At 46.1% G+C, this 22,147-nt stretch overlaps 1 protein-coding gene across 4 annotated transcripts in view; it reads left to right on the plus strand.

The window, feature by feature from the left end:
- The window catches only part of LOC132390999 (E3 ubiquitin ligase RNF121), a 103,408-nt gene that overhangs the window by 65,384 nt on the left and 15,877 nt on the right, over positions 1–22,147 (plus strand). For all 4 annotated transcript variants that reach the window (XM_059963591.1, XM_059963592.1, XM_059963594.1 and 1 more), the window contains 2 exons: positions 401–521; positions 20,136–20,269. In XM_059963591.1, coding sequence (XP_059819574.1) covers positions 401–521; positions 20,136–20,269 — 255 coding nt within the window. The remainder of the gene's footprint in view (positions 1–400; positions 522–20,135; positions 20,270–22,147) is intronic.

Genomic DNA, 22,147 nt, shown 5'->3' on the forward strand with positions numbered 1-22,147 from the left:
CACCAGGTTTGGGAACAGTTATTGCCCTACAACAGTCAGGCTCCTGAACCTGAGTTAATGACTTCACTCATCACAACCTTGAACTTATAACACAACCTACAGATTCAGTTTCGAGGACTCTTTACAACTCATGTTCTCTGTATTTTTATTTGCACCACTTGTCTCCTTTTGCACATTTGTTGTTTGTTAGTCTTTATTCATGTATAGTTTTTTCATAAATTCTATTGTGATTCTTCATTTTCCTGTGAATATAAGAAAATGAATCTTGGGTACTGTATGCTGATATATATGTATTTTGATAATAAACTTACTTTGAGCTTTGATGTTCACTATAATGTGAGTGAAGTTGAAAACAATAGAATGAAATATCCTGGTATTATGTGTTTTCTTTTCCCTGCAGGATAAAGCCTGAAGATGGAATGGATTTTGGAGTGTCGCTACTGTTTTATGGGCTTTATTATGGAGTATTGAGCCGTGACTTTGCAGAGATGTGCGCGGACTACATGGCTTCTACAATAGGGGTAAAATTAGCCTAGAGGCATCTCCTGTTCCTACCATCTGTCTGACTGTAAAACTGTATGAATGATCTTTGACTTTCCTCTCTATAGTTAGGACGTGAAGTTGAATGCACTTAGCTGAATTAAGTGCTATTTGCCATTCCCCAGCCGATAAAAATTTCTTCATAATTTTTGATAACGTTCTTCATTGTCCACTACACCACTATTCTAATGTCATCTACAAACTTACTAAACATGCCATCGTCAAATCATTAATATAGATGACAAGCCGCAATGGGTTTAGTCCCACAGGTCGTGGCCTCCAATCGATGAAACAGCCTTCCACCATTGCCTTTTGCTTTCTACCATCTAGCCAACAGTATACCACCTGTTAGCAATTGTCCCTGGTTCGCATGTGATCTAATCTTCCAGAGCAGCCTAAATGCATGAACTGTCCATACATAATCTCCTTGTCTATCCACTCTGCCATCATCGATTTTCTTGGTCCCCTCTTCAAAGAACTGTTTTGGGTCCATAAGTCAGGTCTCCTTTGCGCAAAGCCATGCTGACTACCTGTAATTGGAGTAGCATGGTGGCATAATGGTTAGCGCATCATTTTACAGCACCAGCGATAACCGATCAGGGTTTGATCCCCACCACTCTTTGTAAGGACATTGTTCTGGCTTCCTTCCATATTTCAAATATGTACAGTTAGAGGGTTGTGAGCACACTGGCGCTGGAAGTGTGGCAACGCCTGGACTGCCCCCAGCACAATATTCAGACTATGTTGGTCATTGATGCAAAATGATGCATTTCACTACATGTTGCAAGTTTCAAAGGTACATTTAATGTCAGAGAAAAGTATACAACATACATCCTGAAATTCTCTTTTTTCGCAAACATCCATGAAAACAGAGGAGTGCCCCAAAGAATGAATGACAGTTAAACGTTAGAACCCCAAAGCTCCCCCCACAATGCATAAGCAGCAGCAAAGTGACAACCCCTCCCCCCACCAGCAAAAGAGCATCGGCGTCCCCCCCAAGTACTCAAGCGTGCAGCAAAGCATCAATAAAGACACAGAGTTGCAGTACCCCAAAGACTGCTCATTCACCCAGTAATTCGACATACCATAGGCTCTCCCTCTCCCTAGTAAGGAAAAAAGAGGTGTCCCCGTTTCATAGCGAGAGGGGAGCCGTAGCAAACAACTTGCTGATTTACAATGTTAAGAATCTGTTGTGTCGTTTCTTCCGAGCTCTGTGCCCGAAGAACTTGGGTCTCTGGGCACATAGCCAGCTTGCTGCTTTCAATCTTCCGTCTCCCATGACACATCAGGTGGTGACAGCACCAACCTCAAATTCGCCCGCCTCCTGAACCACGAAGTCCCAGATCCCTGAAGGTGCGCTAGTCTCCTAGGCCGCGTCCTTGGCATATCAAATAGTGGCCAGTCGTGAGACCCCAAGAGCGGGTCCCATCCCTGCAAAGAACTGATGTCAGCATGTAACTCCAGGTGAGGGTCTTCAAAGGAACCTTGAAAGGGAAAAATAGAGATATTAAACATAGAAATACAGCTGTTTCTGAAGATGCAAGCAAAGGAGTCACTGTTCTCCTAAACTCAAGTGATAGAGATTGAGAAAAAGATTAGCTTTATTTGTCCCAGGAATATTGAAGTATACAATGAAGTGTACCGTTTGTGCCAGATCAAATTGGTGAGGTTTTGCTGGGCAGCCTGTAAGTGTCAGCAAAGTTTTAAGATCCAAACTCCACATAGTGGCAGGAATCATGCTAACCACTATGCTACCATGCTGCCACGTTTGGCACATTTTCATATACAGTGGCATGCAGAAGTTTGGGCACCCTGGTCAAAATTTCTGTTGCTGTGAATAGCTAAGCGAGTAAAAGATGACCTGATTTCCAAAAGGCATAAAGTTAAAGATGACACATTTCTTTAATATTTTAAGCAAGATTATTTTTTTATTTCCATCTTTTACAGTTTCAAAATTAAAAAAAGGAAAAGTGCCCGAAGCGAAAGTTTGGGCACCCCCTTTGGCAAGTATCACAGCTTGTAAATGCTTTCTCTATCCAGCTAAGAGTATTTCAATTTTTGTATGGGGGATTTTTACCCATTCTTCCTTGCAGAAGGCTTCTAGTTCTGTGAGATTCTTGGGCCATCGTGCCTGCACTGCTCTTTTCAGGTCTATCCACAGATTTTCAATGATGTTTAGGTTGGGGACTGTGAGGGCCATGGCAAAACCTTCAGCTTGCACCTCTTGAGGTAATCCATTGTGGATTTTGAGGTGTGTTTAGGATCATTATCCTGTTGTAGAAGCCATCCTCTTTTCATCTTCAGCTTTTTAACAGACCGTGTGATGTTTGCTCCCAGAATTTCCTGGTATTTAATTGAATTCATTCTTCCCTCTACCAGTGAAATCTTCTCCTTGCCACTGGCTGCAAGATAAGCCATGATCGATCCACCCCCGTGCATAACAGTTGGAGAGGTGTTCTTTTCATGAAATTTTGCACCTTTTTTTCTCCAAACATACCTTTGCTCATTGCAGTCAAAAAGTTCTATTGTAACTTCATCAGTCCACAGGACTTGTTTCCAAAATGTATCAGGTTTGTTTAGATGTTCCTTTGCAAACTTCTGACGCTGAATTTTGTGTTGAAGACGCAGGAAAGGTTTTCTTCTGATGACTCTTCCATGAAGGTCATGTTTGTGCAGGTGTCGCTGCACAGTAGAACAGTGCACCACCACTCCTGAGTCTGCTAAATCTTCCTGAAGGTCCTTTGCAGTCAAACGGGGGTTTTGATTTGCCTTTCTACCAAACCGATGAACAGTTCTCTCGGGAAGTTTTCTTGGTCTTCCAGATTTCAACTTGACCTCCACCATTCCTGTTAACTGCCATTTCTTAATTACATTACGAACTGAGGAAATGGCTACCTGAAGACACTTTGCTATCTTCTTATAGCCTTCTCCTCCTTTGTGGGCATTCTTTATTTTAATTTTCAGAGTGTTAGGCAACTGCTTAGAGAAGCCCATTGCTACTGATTGTTGGGACAAGGTTTGAGGAGTCAGGGTATTTATAAAGCTTTGAAATTTGCGTCACCTGGCCTTTCCTAATGATGACTGTGAATAAGCCATAGCCCTAACAAGCTAATTAAGGTCTGAGACCTTGGTAAAAGTTATCTAAGAGCTCAAATCTCCTGGGGTGCCCAAACTTTTGCATGGTGCTCCTTTCCTTTTTTTCACTCTAAAATTGAACAAAACAAAAATAATACACTAATCTTGCTTAAAATGTTGAAAAGAATGTTTCATCTTTACCTTTATGATTTTTGGAGATCAGTTCATCTTCTAGTCACTTAACTATTCACTGTAACAGAAATTTTGACCGGGGTGCCCAAACTTTTGCATGCCACTGTACATACAACAAATAAAGCTGATCTAATCTCAACCCCTGTCTTTTCAGATGTACTGTACATATATCTTATCCTTCAGAATCCTCTCCAGTAATTTACCTGCCACACTTGGCCTGTGGTTCCCATGTTTTTCTTTGCTACACTTCTTAAGTATAGGCACACCACAGTGCTCTTTAAAAAGGGACCTTTATACTGTCTTGGAGGATTGCAAGGTGGGAGGGGAGGTAGAGGTGGGTGAGACTTTTGAGGGATTTGAGTAAGAGGAGGAACATTTTAAACTGGAGATACTGCTGGACTAGCAGCCAGTATAGGTCAACAAATATAATGTTCAATACATTTAGAGTTATAAAGCACAGAAATTGCCCCTTTGCCCCAATTCCTCCATCTTGAGGTGCCTTCCTGAGCTAACCTCATTTGCCTGAAGATGCAAAAGCCTGAAAACATGTACCACCATGTTCAAGGACAGTTTCTATCCCACTGTCATCAGACTATTAAGTGGTCCCCTAGTACATTAGGAACAACTCTTGACCTCCCAATCTATATGTACCTCACCTAATCTTATAAATCTCCATCAAGTCTCCCCTTAACCCCTAATGCTCCAGAGAAAACAGCCTAAGTGTGACCAACCTCTTATTCATCATCGTCATCATTACGTGCCGTGTCTTATGAGGTGGATGATCATGGTGTTCATGATTGTTTTTGGCAAAATTTTCTACAGAAGTGGTTTGCCATTGCCTTCTTCTGTGCAGTGTCTTTACAAGACGGGTGTCGCCAGCCATTATCAATACTCTTCTGAGATTGTCTGCCTGGCGTCAGTGGTGGCATAATCAGGTCTTGCGATATGCACCAGTTGCTCATACAACCGTCCACCACCTGCTTACATGGCTTCAAGTGACCAGATTGGGGCAGGAGGTGGTGGGGGGGGTGGGGTGCGGTTAGCTGCAAAGCAGGTGCTACACCTTGCTCAAGGGTGACCTGCAGGCTAGCAAAGGGAAGGAGCACTTTACACCTCCTTTGATAGAGACGTATCTCTAGCTTGGAAGTCGCATTGCCTCTTCTTGCTAAGTATATTTATCTTGGAGTCAAAATGGAGGGCAAGCATTTAAAGTGGGGTTTGGGGGAGAGGTTCAAAGAGGATGTGCAGGGCAGTCTCTTTTACACAGACAGAAGTGTTTGAGAAGCTTTTAGATAAGTACATGAATTTGCAGGGAATGGAGGGGAATGGCCATTGTATAGGTATAAGGGATTAGTTTAGTTAGGCATATAATTATTAGTTTAATGAGTTTAGCACAGCCAAAAGGCCTGTTCCTGTTCTATTATTTATTATTTAGAGATACAGTGCAGAACAGACCCTTCCTGTGTACCGCCCAGCAACCCATCTATTTAACCCCAGCCTAATCACAGGACAATTTACAATGACCAGTTAACCTACTAACTGCTACATCTTTGCACTGTGGGAGGAAACCCATGCGTTCACAGGGAGAAAGTACAAATTTCTTACAATGTCAGAATTGAACTCTCAAATGTTCATGCTATAATAGCATCGCGCTAACTACGTGACTGTGTTCTACCTTGTTATGATCTCGTACCTTGCTGTTTACCTGCACTGCATTTTCCCTGTAGCTGTAACACTTTATTCTGCATCCTGTTACTGTTTTCCCTGTGTTACCTCAGTGCACAGTTGTGATGAAGTGATCTGTCGGAATGATGTGCAAAACAATTTGATCTTCGTTCCTATGACCAAAATCAATATCAGGTTTATTATCAGTGACATATGTTGGGAAATGTGTCATTTTGTGGCAGCAGTACTGTGCAAGATATTTTAAAAATCTGTCCGTTACAATGAGAAATATAAAAATAGTGCAGAAAGAGCAAAATTGTGATCTTGTGGCGACCCATTTCCTGGCGTATCCGAACCGACTCACAATTAGATAGCCTACGGGGGTTTGCGAGCACAGAGCTTTGGAGCCTCTGCGCCATGGGGGGCCGGTTGACAGAGGCTTAAAAGTGAGGCTGAAGTTTTTGAATAAAGTTTTTTCCTTCGACTGCAGTTACCGACTCCGTGTCGTAATTTTAGCGCTGCGTGTAGCACACCGCTACAATTGGTGACCCCGACGGTCCAAACGATTTTTGGACCAGAAATGACCGACGCCGCCTCTGTTCATGCGGTTTCGTTGAAACTGCCGGGTTTCTGGACACAGCGCCCGGACCTATGGTTCCAGCAAGCCGAAGCCCAATTCCACGTTCGCCAGATCACCTCAGAAGACACCCGCTACTACTACGTGGTGAGCTCCCTCGACCAGGACACAGCGGCCCAGGTCGGGGAGTTCGTACAGTCGCCCCCGGCAGACGGCAAGTACACGGAATTCAAAGCTCTGCTCCTCAGGACTTTCGGACTCTCACGGCGTGAGCGGGCTGCCCGTTTACTGCACCTGGACGGCTTGGGCGACAGACCTCCATCGGCTTTAATGAATGAGATGTTGTCTCTGGCCGACGGACACACATGCCTCATGTTTGAGCAGGCATTCCTGGAGCAGCTGCCCGAGGACATACGCCTGCTGCTGTCCGACGCGGATTTCAGTGACCCCCGGAAGGTGGCAGCCCGGGCGGACTTGCTGTGGAACGCCAAAAAGGTGAGCGGGGCGTCCATCACACAGATCTCCCAGCCACGCTCCCGGCAGCATACCAGTCCAGGCCCGGCCGCAGAGCCCGCCAACCCCCGGCCCAATGAACACTGGTGCTTCTACCACCAGCGGTGGGGCGCAGAAGCCCGCCGTTGTTGCCCGCCCTGCAAGTTCCCGGGAAACGCCAGGGCCAGCCGCTGCTGATGGCTACGGAGGCTGGCCATCGGGATAGCCTCCTGTATGTGTGGGATAGAAGGTCGGGACGCCGGTTTTTGGTCGATACTGGGGCTGAGATCAGCGTTTTACCTCCGACGAGTTACGACACCCGCAGCAGGGCACCGGGTCCCCCCCTGAGGGCCGTGAATGGCAGCACAGTAAGGACCTATGGCACCCGTCAGGTGCAGCTACAGTTCGGCTCCAGCCAGTTCACGTGGGACTTTACACTGGCCGCCGTAGCCCAACCGCTTCTGGGTGCGGATTTTTTGCGGGCTCACAGCCTACTGGTCGACCTGCCCAGGAAGAGACTGGTACACGCCAAGACCTTTCAGACGTTCTCCCTGGGTGCAGCCCAGTTGCCAGCCCCTCACCTCGGCTCCATCACGCTGTCCGACAACGACTTCACCAGGGTCCTGGCGGAGTTCCCATCGGTTCTGGCACCGCAGTTCACAGCGGCCATGCCCAGGCACGGCGTACAGCACCACATCCCGACCCAGGGACCACCCCTCCACGCCCGTGCTCGGCGGCTTCCCCCGGACAAGCTCCGACTGGCGAAGGAGGAGTTCCAGAGGATGGAGGAATTGGGGATCATCCGGCGGTCCGACAGCCCATGGGCCTCCCCCCTGCACTTGGTGCCCAAAGTGACGGGGGGCTGGAGACCGTGCGGCGACTACCGCAGGCTGAACGAGGCTACCACACCGGACCACTACCCTGTGCCGCACATTCAGGACTTTGCAGCAAACCTGCACGGCGCACGGATCTTCTTCAAGGTAGATCTCGTCCGGGGATACCATCAAATCCCGATGCATCCTGACGACGTCCCCAAAACGGCTCTCATCACCCCTTTCGGCCTTTTCGAGTTCCTCCGCATGCCGTTCGGCCTGAAGAATGCCGCACAGACGTTCCAGCGGTTAATGGACGCGGTGGGACGGGACCTGGACTTCGCGTTCATCTATTTGGATGACATCCTCATAGCCAGCGGCAGTCGTCAGGAGCATCTGTCCTACCTCCGTCAACTCTGCGCCCGACTGAGTGAGTATGGTCTTACAATCAACCCCGCCAAATGCCAGTTCGGACTCGATACCATTGACTTCCTGGGCCACAGGATTACTAAAGACGGGGCAACCCCTCTGCCCGCTAAGGTAGATGCGGTCCGCCACTTCCCCCGTCCCACCACGATCAAAGGCCTTCAGGAATTCGTAGGTATGGTCAATTTCTACCGCCGCTTCCTCCCTTCAGCTGCCCGGATCATGCGCCCCCTGTTCGCCCTGATGTCGGGTCCAAGCAAGGACATTACCTGGGACGAGGAGTCCGCCGCCGCTTTCGTTCAAACGAAGGAAGCTTTGGCGGACACCGCAATGCTAGTACATCCCAGAATGGACACCCCTACCGCCCTCACAGTGGACGCATCAAACACGGCAGTCGGTGGGGTGCTGGAGCAGCTCATCGCAGGTCGCTGGCAACCCCTGGCGTTTTTCAGCAAACACCTGCGGCCACCCGAGCTTAAGTACAGTGCTTTTGACCGGGAACTGTTGGCGCTCTACCTGGCAATCCGGCATTTCAGGTACTTCCTAGAAGGTCGGCCCTTCACCACGTTCACGGACCACAAACCGCTTACCTTTGCGTTTACGAAAGCGTCCGACCCCTGGTCGTCCCGCCAGCAACGCCACCTGTCCTACATCTCTGAATACACGACGGATGTCCGGCACGTCTCGGGTAAGGACAGTGTCGTGGCGGATGCGCTCTCTCGCCCTACCGTTCATGCCCTTTCCCAAGGGGTAGACTTTGAGGCGCTGTCAGAGGCGCAGCAGGCGGATGAGGAGATTCCGAGTTACAGAACCGCAGTCTCCGGTTTGCAGCTCCAGGACCTCCCCGTGGGCCCAGGTGAGAGGACCCTACTCTGTGACGTCGCCACCGGCCAGCCCCGTCCAGTCGTCCCGACAGCATGGCGGCGCCGCGTTTTCGACTCCATTCATAACTTGGCGCATCCCTCCATCTGGACAACTGTCCGGATGGTTTCCAGCAGGTTCGTTTGGCACGGACTCCGCAAACAGGTCAGTGAATGGGCCAAAACGTGCATGCACTGCCAGACGGCCAAGGTGCAGCGGCACACCAAAGCCCCACCGCAGCAGTTCCATCCCGCCCACCGGCGTTTCGACCACATTCATGTGGATATCGTGGGCCCCCTGCCAGTGTCGCGCGGAGCGCGTTACCTCCTGACTATCGTGGACCGGTTCACAAGATGGCCAGAGGCGGTCCCGCTCACCGACACCACCTCCGAATCTTGCGCCCGAGCCCTGATCGCCACCTGGATATCTCGCTTTGGTGTACCAGCCCACATTACCTCCGACAGAAGCGCCCAGTTCACCTCCAGCCTGTGGTCAGCTATGGCCAGCCTTTTGGGGACTCAGCTGCACCACACAACTGCCTACCACCCACAGTCGAACGGGCTAGTGGAGCGTTTCCACCGTCACCTGAAGTCGGCCCTCATGGCCCGCCTGCGAGGAGCCAACTGGGCAGACGAGCTTCCCTGGGTCCTACTCGGCATTCGCACAGCGCCCAAGGACGACCTGCACGCCTCGTCGGCCGAGTTGGTATACGGCGCGCCCCTGGTCGTCCCCGGGGAGTTCCTACCAGCCCCAAGGGGGCAAGAGGAAGAACCCGCAGCAGTCCTGGGCAGACTACGCGAGAAGCTCGGTAACCTGGCCCCCATACCCACTTCACAGCACGGGCGGCACCCGACCTGCGTACCCAAGACCTACAGAACTGTAAGTTTGTGTTTGTACGAAGGGGCGGGCATCGGCCACCACTGCAGCGGCCATACGAGGGGCCGTTTATGGTGCTCCGGAACAACGGGTCCACGTTCGTGCTGGACGTTGAGGGGAAAGAGGAGGTTTTCACGGTGGACCGCCTCAAACCGGCCCATGTGGACCTGGCGCAACCGGCCGAGTTTCCGGCACCTCGGCGCAGAGGCCGACCTCCCAAGCAGGTTCTGGCCCAGACTGTGGACATTGGGGGGTGTATCGCCGGTTCTGGGGGGGGGGTTATGTGGCGACCCATTTCCTGGCATATCCGAACCGACTCACAATTAGATAGCCTACGGGGGTTTGCGAGCACAGAGCTTTGGAGCCTCTGCGCCATGGGGGGCCGGTTGACAGAGGCTTAAAAGTGAGGCTGAAGTTTTCGAATAAAGTTTTTTCCTTCAACTGCAGTTACCGACTCCGTGTCGTAATTTTAGCGCTGCGTGCTACAATCTAGTGCTACAATTTTAGTGCTACAATCTAGTGTTCATGGACCATTCAGAAATCTGCTGGCAGAGTTCCTGAAATGTTGACTGTCTGTCTTCAGGCTCCTGTACCTCCTTCCGGATGGAGATTTATCACTTTCAAGGACCTATGTATGACCATAAGCTACAGAAGAAGAATTAGGGCATTTGAGTCTGCTTCGCCATTTCATCATGACTGATCCATTTTCCCCTCTCAGACTCAATCTTCTGCCTTCTCCCCATATCCCTTCATGCCCTGACTAATCAAGAATCTATCAACCTCTGCCTTAAATATACCCAATGACTATGCCTCCAAATGCCTGAGGCAACAAATTCCACAGATTCCCTACTCTCTAGCTAAAGAAATTCTTTCTCATCACCTTTCAACATTTGATAGGTTTCAGTGAGATCACCTCTCATTCTTCTGAATTCCAGTGAGTAGAGGCCCAAAGGCATCACTTGGACCTCTAGGTTTTCTCTGTTCTACAGCACTCTCCCTAGGGCCTTAAATTATTCATTAGTTTTCAATGAACAGCACCCCCCACCACCATTCTTCAAAACTCCAGTGAATACAGGCCCAGAGCCATTAAACGCTCCTTGTAAGTTAACCCTTTCTTTCCCAGGCTCATTCTTTGGAACCTCTGGACCCTCACCAATGTCAGCACATTCTTTCCATGGATAAGGAACCCAAAACAACTCACAATACTCCAAGTGTAGTCTGACCAATGTCTTATCAAGCCTCAATATTAACACAGGCAAAATAGGGCTAGGCTAGCTCAGTTCAGCAGCTTGATTAGTATGGAGCAGCTGAGCCTAAAGGCCTGTTTCTTGTGCTGTACTGTGATATTCTTTGTCTGTATCAGCAGTATCTGTATTTACTGCAATATTTTCAAATTAATTATTTACACTGCAGGAAACTGCCTTGACTTCAGGGCTTTTCCAACATTTTTCTTCTGCTTTCAGTTCTCTAAAACAGCCATGTTCCCTTTTGCTTGCAGTCTGTAGCTAGAGACACAGTTTAGTCTCTAACCGGGCGCTGCAGCAGCATAGCAGCAAGACACTGTTACATCCCGGGGCATCACACTTCAGAGTTCAGTTCAGGTGTCCTCTGTAAAGTCATTTGTACGTCCTCCCCGTGAAGCACTCAGGACTCAGGGAAAAACTGATTCATTCCTCAATTACTTCTTTAAGAATCACTCTAAACCTACATTATACAGCAACTTTCTTTGAAAAAGAAAGATGAGTTTTCTTTGTCACCTGTATATCGAAACATACAGTGAAATGCATCACTTGCATTTGTGCTGGGCAGACTACAAGCCTTGCTATGCTTTGGGCGCCAACGTAGCATGCCCACAATTCACTATTCCTAACAGATTCAAAGTACAGTCGTCCCTCGGTATCTGCAGGGGATTGGTTCCAGAACACCCCCCCCCCCCACCCGCAGATACCAAAATCCGTGGATGCTCAACCCTTATATAAAATTGCATTTAACCTATGCACATCCTCCCATATACTTTAAATCATTACTTATAATACCTAATACAATGTAAATGCTATGTAAATACTTGTTATACTGTATTGTTTAGGGAATAATGACAAGAAAAATAAGTCTGTACATGTTCAGTTCAGATGCAACCGTCATAGCTCTTCTGAGAACGCTGATGTTGTCTCGGCATTAACTGATCCCGATTCTCCTGTGATCTTTAAGTTCTTGAGGCTGTAGCGCTTTACATAGCTAGCCAGCCATTTCTTACTAGGCTTAAACTCCTCCCTCTCTCTCACAACACAAGTAGCGAACGAATGAGACGTGAGGTGAACAATGCTCAAAACAATGAGTGCTGGAGAGAGACTGAGGATCTGTGAAATGGCAGGAGGCAACAGCAGGATATGCCTACACATCACTTCATTCGCGTGGATTCAGTGTGCTCGGTGCACGGCAAATTCAAGTTTTGCTTTTTGGAACTTTCTGGAATTTTTTTTTTCAAATATTTTCAATATCCGTGGTTGGTTGAATCCGCGGATGTGCAACCTGCGGTTACATAGGACGGACTGTACATTTATTATCGAAGTATGTGTGCAGAATACAACCCTGAGATATGTCTTCCCACATACAGCTACAAAACAAAGAAACACCATGGAATCTATTCAAATAAAACATCATGCCCCCAAAGCACATATAAGAGGATAAATCATGCAAATGGCAAAAAAATGAGTGAAAAACACACGGAATATTAAATATAAAACCACGAGGTCCTTGAAGCAGTCTAGGAATGTTCATTCTGGTTCAGTTCTGTTGAATTTAGCGCTGTATCATTCATTGGCTGCAGGCCATTGAGCCAATCCACATTGAAATGCCCCGATCAAAATCATGCAAAATAGCAATAAAATAAGATGTAACCAGAAACACATAAAACATGAGCCACAGAGTCCTCTAAAAACGAGTCTAATCCAAAACCGCACAGATCAAATGCAGCTAAAGAAGCAAGACTCCTGCACCTTCCTGCGGCAGCGTAGTGTGAGAGTGGGGTGGGGGAGGGGGGGGTTGATAGACCGGTCAAGCACAGGCAGACGGTGCTGAACTTCCACTCTCAACATCAATTTCATTCTTGCACAACGCTTGCTTTAATCGGTAAAATTGGTAAGTAATGGAGCTGATCAAGGGTTTGTGCTCCACCATTAGGCCCCACACTCCGTTCTCAACCACCTTGAATGCCCTCAGAAACAGCAAAAGTATCAGGTCTGTTCAGTCAGCCCAAAAACATATTATCAAAATATAAATTACAGCTCCAATCACACACAAATTAGAAGTTGAAGTATGTTTAAAAGAAGTAGTAGTAGTTTCCTGAACTGTCTTCAGGACATAGCTGTTAATCGCTTTGGTCATTGGTGCCATCCTGAACTGCAGGAGGAAACCAGAGCACCCAGAGGAAAGCCAATCAATCACGGGGGTAACAGACAGCGGCGGGAATTGAACCCTGATCTTATAGGCTGGTGTAGTAAAGCCTTGCACTAACTGCCACTGTACCATGGTGCCTCAATGTGTCCCTCTATCTTTCACTTGGCTCCCCATCATGGGATGCCATGGTAATGTAGCGTCTTGCACAATGCTATTACATCAGAGTTTGGAGTTCAGTTCCTGCATCTTCTGTAAGAAAGTTTGTACGTTCTTCCTGTGAAGCATGAGAGTTTTCTCTGGGTGCTCTGGTTTCATCCCACAGTCCAAAGACATGCCAGATAGTAAATTAATTGGTCATTGTAAATTGTCCTGTGATTAGGCTAGGGTTAAATCAGTGGGTTGCTGGGTGGTGCGACTCAGTGGGCTAGAAGGGCCTGTTCACACCATATCTCTAAGTAACCACCTTGCCAACCCTGTACCAATGTGCTGCCTCTGTGATTAATATTCATTTATTATAATGTGGATGGCATGGTAGCATAGTGGTTAACACAATCAATTTACATTGTTAGTGATCACCAATTGGTGTTCAGTTTCTGCCACTGTATGTTAGGGTTTTGTACATTCTCACCGTGACCATGTGGGTTTTCTCCAGGTGCCCTGGTTTCCTCCCACACTCCAGAAACGTACAGATTAAGGATAGTAAGTTGTAGGCCTGCTGTGTTGATACCGAAAATACAGCAACACCTGCAGGCTGTCTCCAGCTCATCCTGGGTTTGTGTTGGTTGTTACATGGGATAGATAAAGCTAATCTCTCTTTCTATTAACCAGGCTACTTCCTGAACAGCGTATCAGCTTGGTAGCTTTGACCCTGTCTTGACAGAGACATTCTCCTTATCCAATCCATCCCTTCCATCTCTGCAATTAGACTAACTTGCTTTTCACTTTTTTTACTTCACATGAAAGTTTGTTTGACCGGTAAAGCCAATTGTTTTTCTCCGTCCAGTGTTGGATCTGGTGATATCCAGAGCTTCTTCAGAAGGCAAGAATTATGCCTATGTCTTGTAGTTATAACTATTTTATTAGATGTTCATAACATTAGAAAAATAACAGCAACCATCTCACTCTATTGCAAAGGGGGAGGGGTGAGAGAGAGTAAAGGAGACCAAAGGGGTTGTGATTGTCTCAATTTAGTTGTCATTAAACCATATATTTTCCTTCGTTATGTGACATGAACAATCATGGTCTTTCCATGACTGTGATTGTTCTTGGCAATTTTTTCTACTGAAGTGGTTTGCCATTGCCTTCTTCTGGGCAGTGTCTTTACAAGACAGGTGACCCCAGCCATTATCAATACTCTTCAGAGATTGTCTGCCTGGTGTCAGTGGTCACATAACCAGGATGTGATATGCACCAGCAGCCCATACAACCATCCACCACCTGCTCCAATGGTTTCACGTGACCCTGATCGGGTGGGGGAGGTGGGGTGTGCTAAATAGGTGCTACACCTTGCCCAAGTATGATCTGCAGGCTAGCAGAGGGAGGGACACTTACACCTCCTTTGATAGAGATGTATCTCCATCTGTGAGCATGTGTAATATATCCGTTACAGTCACAGAAGTATAGTACAAGACCCTGAGTCCATGAATGTTGCACCAGTCTGCAGTCAAACACAATGTAGCTTGTCTTCTGCCAAGCAAAGATTGGCACCCGTCGAGCCTGCACTGCCTCTGGACCCTCTCCAATGCCAGTATATCTTAGAAAAGGGCCCAAAATTGCTCTCAAATGTGTAGGACTTGTGTGCAAAATTTCAGATTGGACTTTCAATGAGATCCCCTTTATAACATAAAGTATATTCCAGCGATAAGATATGAAATAGGTTCAGTGGTGTGACACAGGCTGCAGAGAAACTTCTTAAATGCCGAATCAGCTGTACTAAAAGAAAATTCACTGAATAGCTACACATACAGGGCAAGAAAATTAAACAAGAACAATAACAATACTGCACACAACCTCGAAACCACATACTTAACTGCTGAGTGTTCACCACACTTTCTGTTCTCCTTTCAGCTTGCCACATTTACAGTGTTTGTTTTCAGAAAGTAAAGCACTGTCTTTACTTTTTGACTTGTGGGCCACAAAGGGTTCTAAAATTTGAAAGGGGGGCTGGACCAGGAGCAGATGGACGGAGTGTTTTGGTAATACACCTCATAAGAGAAAATAAAATATCATGGGATATGTAGAAAACATGTGCTTTAATTTCAATTGAAAATGAACAAATGCATTACAACAAAATATCTGTCTTTGAAGTCCCATGGTATTTAGCTATTTATTGAAATGACTTTTAAAACACTGAAAATTAAATGAATAAAATACAGCTTTTTTTAGTAGTAATAGTTATTATTTTAAAGCACTGAAAATTCTGTTATCCTTCAAGATATTATCATCATCACTCTCCTCCTGCCTGTCTTTATTTCAAAAACGGTAGGAGATGCAGGTCTACTTGTCCTGCTCCTCCTTATTCAATTGTCCCCTGTGCCAAAACTCAACAACGACCCGCACAAGGACAGAACAGTGACAGCGCGCCAGTAAGTGGAGCGCATTATTTGATCTGGAGCGCATTTTTTATTTTGAGAACGTACGTGCACCTGCGCACTACTCATGTCCATCACTTAACAGAAATTACATGTAACATGTAAGGCTTATTGAAAAAAATATTTTCAAATGCATTTTTTACATAACACAACGAAGAAACTTATTTTTAATTTCAGTGGGAACAGTGTTGTTCGTCTCCCTTTTTAGCCAGTGCATCAAAGTCTGGATTTAGTTTTGTTGTGGCGATTCTCAGGATGGATCTGAGGTGTTGGTCAGTTAACTTGGATCTGTGACTGGCTTTGTTGATGTTCATGACGCTGAACGCCTGTTCACACAAATGGGTCGAGCCGAACAAAGAGTAAAGCGCAAATGTGGAGTAATACGCTGCACCTCAACAAAGGTCAATGTGTAGCGGTGTGCTGCACGCAGCGCTAAAATTACGACACAGAGTCGGTAACTGCAGTCGAAGAAAAAAACTTTATTCGAAATCCCCAGCCTCACTTTTAAGCCTCCCTCAACCTGCCCCCCCGTGGCGCAGAGGCTCCAAAGCTCTGTGCTCGCAAATCCCCCCAGGCTATCTCCCTTAGCCGGAACGCTGACTAATTGTGAGCCGGTTCGGATGTGCCAGGAAATGGGTCGCCACAAATGTATATAGAGTGCGTCATCTATTGGGAAAACGCCAGAATTGTGGGGAAAAAACGTTAACAAGATTTATTAATATAATTTCATCAAGTTCTGCGGGCCGGATTAAAAAGCTTAACGGGCCACATATGGCCCCCAGGCCATAGTTTGCCCATGCCTGGTCTAGTTGTAGTGAGATCTGGACAAGCTCAGCCTGATGTGTAGACATGTTTGCACTGCACAAACACTACTCTGTGTCTCTTTCTGCCCCGAGCTAAACAACACTTCACGTCATCCAAGTCAGCGCTAACTATTTTTTTTTAAATGCAAACACGAGGAAATCTGCAGATGCTGGAAATTCAAGCAATGCATACAAAATACTGGTGGAATGCAGCAGGCCAGGCAGCATCTATAGGGAGAAGTGCTGTCAACGTTTCGGGCCAAGACCCTTCGTCAGGACTAACTGAAAGAAGAGATAGTAAGAGATTTGAAATTGGGAGGGGGAGAGGGGAGATCCAAAATGATAGGAGAAGACAGGAGGGGGAGGGATGAAAGTAAGAGCGGGAAAGTTGATTGGCAAAAGGGACACAGAGCGGGAGAAGGGGACGGGAGACCTAGAGAAAAAGAAAGGGGGAGGGGAGCACCAGAGGAAGATGGAGAGCAGGCAAGGAGTGATTGTAAGAGGGACAGAGGAAAGAAAGGGTGGGGGAAATAGATAAGTAAACAAGGGATGGGGTAAGAAGGGGAGGGGGACATTAACAGAAGTTAGAGAAGTCAGTGTTCATGCCATCAGGTTGGAGGCTACCCAGACGGAATATAAGATGGTGTTCCTCCAACCTGAGTGTGGCTTCACTTTGACAGGAGAGGAGGCCATGGATAGATATATCAGAATGGGAATGGGATGTGAAATTAAAATATGTGGCCTTTGGGAGATCCTGCTTTCTCTGGCAGACCAAGCGTAGGTGTTCATTGAAACGGTCTCCCAGTCTGCGCCGTGTCTCACCAATATATAAAAGGCTGCACTGGATGCAGTATACCACACCAACCGACTCACAGGTGAAGTGTCACTTCACCTGGCAGGACTGTCTGGGGCCCTGAATGATGGTGAGGGAGGAAGTGTAAGGGCAGGTGTAGCACTTGTTCCGCTTACAAGGATAAGTGCCGGGAGGGAGATCGATGGGAGAGGATGGTGGGGATGAATGGACAAGAGAGTTGCGTAGGGAGTGATCACTGTGGAGAGCAGAAGTGGGGGAGGGAAAGATGTGTTTGGTAGTGGGATCACATTGGAGGCGGCGGAAGTTACGGAGAATTATATGTTGGACCTGGAGGCTGGTGGGGTGGTAGGTGAGGACAAGGGGAACCCTATCTCTAGTGGGGTGGCGGGAGGATGGGGTGAGAGCAGATGTGCATGAAATGGGAGAGATGCATTTGAGTGTGGAGTTGATGGTGGAGGAAGTAAAGCCCCTTTCTTTCTCTCTCTGTCCCTCTCACAATCACTCCTTGCCTGCTCTCCATCTTCCTTTGGTGCTCCCTTCCCCCTTTCTTTCTCCCTAGGCGTCCTGTCCCATGATCCTCCCCCTTTTCCCACTCTGTGTCCCTTTTGCCAATCAACTTTCCAGCTCTTAGCTTCATCCCTCCCCCTCCTGTCTTCTCCTATCATTTCGGATCTCTCCCTCCCCCTCCCACTTTCAAATCTCTTACTATCTTTTCTTTAAGTTAGTCCTGATGAAGGGTCTCAGCCCGAAACGTCGACAGGACTTCTCCCTATAGATGCTGCCTGGCCTGCTGCGTTCCACCAGCATTTTGTGTGTGCTGCTAACAACTTTTTGCTCTCTCTTTGCGCTGCTTATTTAATTTATTTTATATACTTATGATAATTAATAGTTTTTTATTAATATGTATTGCAATATAGTGCTGCCACAAAATAACAAACTTCACAACATATGCCAGTGGCATGGTAGCATAGTGGTTAGCACAACGTTTTCCAGTACCAGTGACGGGGATCAATTCCCACCACTGCCTGTAAGGAGTTTGTATGTTCTCCCTGGGACCAATATTCCCTCTAATTTGTAATTACCTGTGTGCACAAAAATCTTGTGTTATGCAATTTTTTGCCCAGTGACAACAACATGTGCTCACTGAATACTTTCTTCAATAAAAACAGCACAAATCTGTTCTAAATCATTTCTAAAATCTGTAGACCAATCATTACAGTCTCCACATTTTCAAAACCGGACAAGGAAATGTGATTATGTACGATTATGAAATATACTTAACATGCCAACGAGGTAGAGGGTGACAATCTTTTGTGTGCAGTTTAAATTCTTTTGTGTACTGGTAGCAAAAGATGTGTGCGCACACAGCAGTAGATGACATATTGCCAGTGACTGAATGGGTTTCCTCCAGGTGTGCCAGTTTCCTCCCATTGTCTAAAGATATACCGGTCGATAAGTTAATTGGTCATTGTAAATTGTCCCATGACTAGATTAGGATTAAATCGCGGGATTGCAAGGCAGCTCGGCTCAAAGGAACAGAAGTGCCTATTCCACATTGTATCAATAAATAAATGATTCTGATTCCAATGATCATTCATTGCCAATCAGTGTAATTGTCTATCATTAAGATGTTATCTGTAAGGAGTTTGTATGTTCTCCCCGTGACCACATGGGTTTCCTCCCATACTCTAAAGACATACAGGTACGGTTAATTGGTCATGTGGGTGTAATTCAGTAGTGTGGGGTCATTGAGCCAGAAGGGCCTATTAACATACTGTATCTCAAAATAAATAATAAACATTCTTGGTAAATTGGTTTATTATTGTCACATGTACCAAGCTACAGTGAATACCTGTTTTGCATGCCATCCATACAGCTCATTTATTTGTTAAAGGTACATTGAAGCACACACTGTGTACACAATACATTGTTTGCATCAGTGAATCATGTCTGAGGATGTGTTGGTGGCAGCCCGCAGGTGTTGCTATGTTTCTGATGAAAGCATAGATGCCACAACTTACTAACCCTAACCCATTCCCTGTGAGCTGCGCGGGTTCACGGCCGCACGGTGATTGAAATGCTCCCACGCACATAGCCTTTGTTACCACTCAGCTGAAATTTTCTTTTACATAATGTGCCGGGCAGTTTTCAGACCAGGTAAGATTTTCCTGTTCAGGGCAATGGTTGGTCTGCGCAGCTGCAAAATAAATCAGAGGGAATGTTGCTGAGTGTCTTTGGAGTGTAGGGGGACTAAGAATCCTTCTTTTAACCTTGTACTCTGCCTTCAAATTTGACCTTCCAAAGTGAATCATTTCACTCTTCTGGGTTGATCTTCATCTGCCACTTCTCATCTCAGCTCTGCATCACATCAGTGTCCCATAGCTACCTACGAGAACCGTTTTAAACTTTGGCCAAGTGTTACGGGATATTGACAGGACGGAGAGATGATTTTGGAAGTGGCGATGTAGTTCAGTTGTTCTGTCTCTTTCAATATCACTCTCTCTTTTTGAGCTAGCTTTGCTCAAGCCCCAAATTTCCCAGTTCATCTCACTGTCAAATTTCATTTAATTATTGTTACTATGAGATGTCTTGGAATATTTGTTACATTAAGAGATTAGCTTTTTGTTGTATCTACATCAAAACTTGAATGAAATGTGTTAATTGCTTCAATGATCGAAACAGGATGTTCTGAGGGCAGCAAGCAAGAGTCACTACGCTTCCAGTACCAACATAGCATGCCCAAAACTTACTAACTCTAACATGTACGTCATTGAAATGTGATAGAAAGCCAGAGAAAACCTATGTGGTCACAGGCGGAACTAATGAACTCTTTACTGGAGCGGGAATTAAACCCTGATCACTGCCGCTGTAACACTTTACCCCAACCACTATATCAATGCAGATTCTTTCTTCCATACATAAAGGTCTCCTGACACTTGCTTGTTAGTTTTGGTTTAAGATTAAGAATGAAGTACAGCTGGTTTAGAAGTGTTTTTTGTTCTTCCTGCCTTACAGTACTACAACGCATCAGGGATGCCGACCAAGCACCTCTCCAATGAGATCTGTGCAGTCTGTGGACAAAAAATCTTTGTGGATGTCAACGAGGAAGGCATCATAGAGAACACCTACAAGCTCTCCTGTAATCATGTGTATCCTTCCGGAGTGAGTCAGCACAGGGTCCGAGTCTGACGCTCCACAAAGTAGTAATGTCTGTCTTTCTTTGTGTTACGAACCCTGTAACTGGGTCACTTACCAGCAAAGATAGAGAGGTCCGTGGAAGTCTGATGATACTATTTTTAACAGTATTTATTAGTAAAAATACACAAAAATAATATCAATGCAAATATACAGATAATATACGTCGTCAATACTAACTCTAAAAGTGCGGGTACAATAATAATAAGAAATAAGCTCTATCGTTGTCTAGGGGATAATGTATTGTCTATGTATTTATATGGAAATATAAAGTTCACTCAGTTCATGCAGGCTGCAGCCTTTGGGGACCGCTGGGTTTGGAGAGAGAGAGAGTTTTGGGAGAAAAGCTTGCCGATTCCTTTTATGATTTTGATCAGTCGGAGTCTCGTTGGTGTGGCCGTTCACTTGTGGCCTCTCCTTTAGCTAAGCCATTCTTCCGTGGCGAGCCCGCCAATCCCAGGCAAGGGAAGGACGCACACGAGCCCCCACCAGCTGTCGCTATTAAACGCTGTCACGGGATTTCTAGCGTTTCTCCTGGTGCGTCTAAAGGGGTTGTTCCCCAGACCCTCTTTTATCCTTACTCACGGGGTCTCAGATGTCAATCAGGTTGGGATGATGCAATCCCTCAACCAGCCCGCTCTGGTCGTCCCCTGAGGGGCTTCAATGAATAGTACAGTACTCAATACACAATTCCGTCTCCAAGAGACAATGGCCATTATCAGTGGCTTTGTTTCGCTGAGGCCAGGACACATTCCAAACCTTGTGGATTCTGCGTGTCTCTCTCTCATTTCCTGGGTCCCAGACCCGAATTAATAGCGATCTTGCGATTCTCAAAAAGGAGGGGGTGACTTTGTACCCTTCGGCCCCTCAGAGTTGCGGCACATTCGTAACATTTGCACTGTAACAGGAATGCAGTACTGTTCCATGGGTAAAAAGAGCTGCAGGTGACATGAACACCGGAGGTTCTTCAAATGTTGAAAGTCCAGAGGTTACTCACACAAAATGCTGGAGGAACTCAGCAGGTCGGACAGCATCTATGGAAGGAAATAAACAACTGAGACCCTTCACCAGCCTGAACTGCTGAGTTCCTCCAGCATTTTTAGTATGTTGCTCAGTAATTTAAGGCTAGTTTATTTTTTTTACAACATTCCTCCAGACCTGTGTGTATAACTCACACACAACACATAAAATAATATTACCATAAGTAAATTAACAAGTAATCAAATATATTCTTTGCTACATGGGAGGAAACGAGCACCCAGAGGAAACCCACACATTGACAAGGAGAGCTATAATAAAAACCATATTTCTAAGTATAGTTAGTTGTAAAAAGAATAAAAAAATATAATCACTAATCATATAATCATAAATATAATCATACAGTACATCCACCCTACAGGCAGTGGGGGAATTAATCCCCAATTGTAAAGCATTGCGCTAACCACTAAACTACCATTATTTTGCCTTGATATTGAACCTTGGGTTTGTGGTCACTTTTAAGAGAATCATAATCAGCTTTATTATCACTGACATATGACATGAATTGGAATGTTTATTATTGTCACGTGTACCAAGATACAGCGAAAAACTTGTCTTGCATTCTCTTCATACAGATGAGATCATTACACAGTGCTTTGAGGTAGAACTAGGTAAAACAATAACAATGCAGAATGAAGCCTAACAGCTACAGAGAAAGTGTAGTGCAGGTAGACAATTGTAAAATCATAACAACGTAGATTGTGAGTTCAGGAGTCCATCTGATTGAACTAGGGAGCCATCAAATAGTGGGATTGAAGCTGGCCTTGAGCCTGGTGGTATGTGATTTCAGACTT

The sequence above is a fragment of the Hypanus sabinus genome, chromosome 3, assembly GCF_030144855.1.
Source record: "Hypanus sabinus isolate sHypSab1 chromosome 3, sHypSab1.hap1, whole genome shotgun sequence".
In the NCBI taxonomy this organism is placed as follows: Eukaryota; Metazoa; Chordata; class Chondrichthyes; order Myliobatiformes; family Dasyatidae; genus Hypanus; species Hypanus sabinus.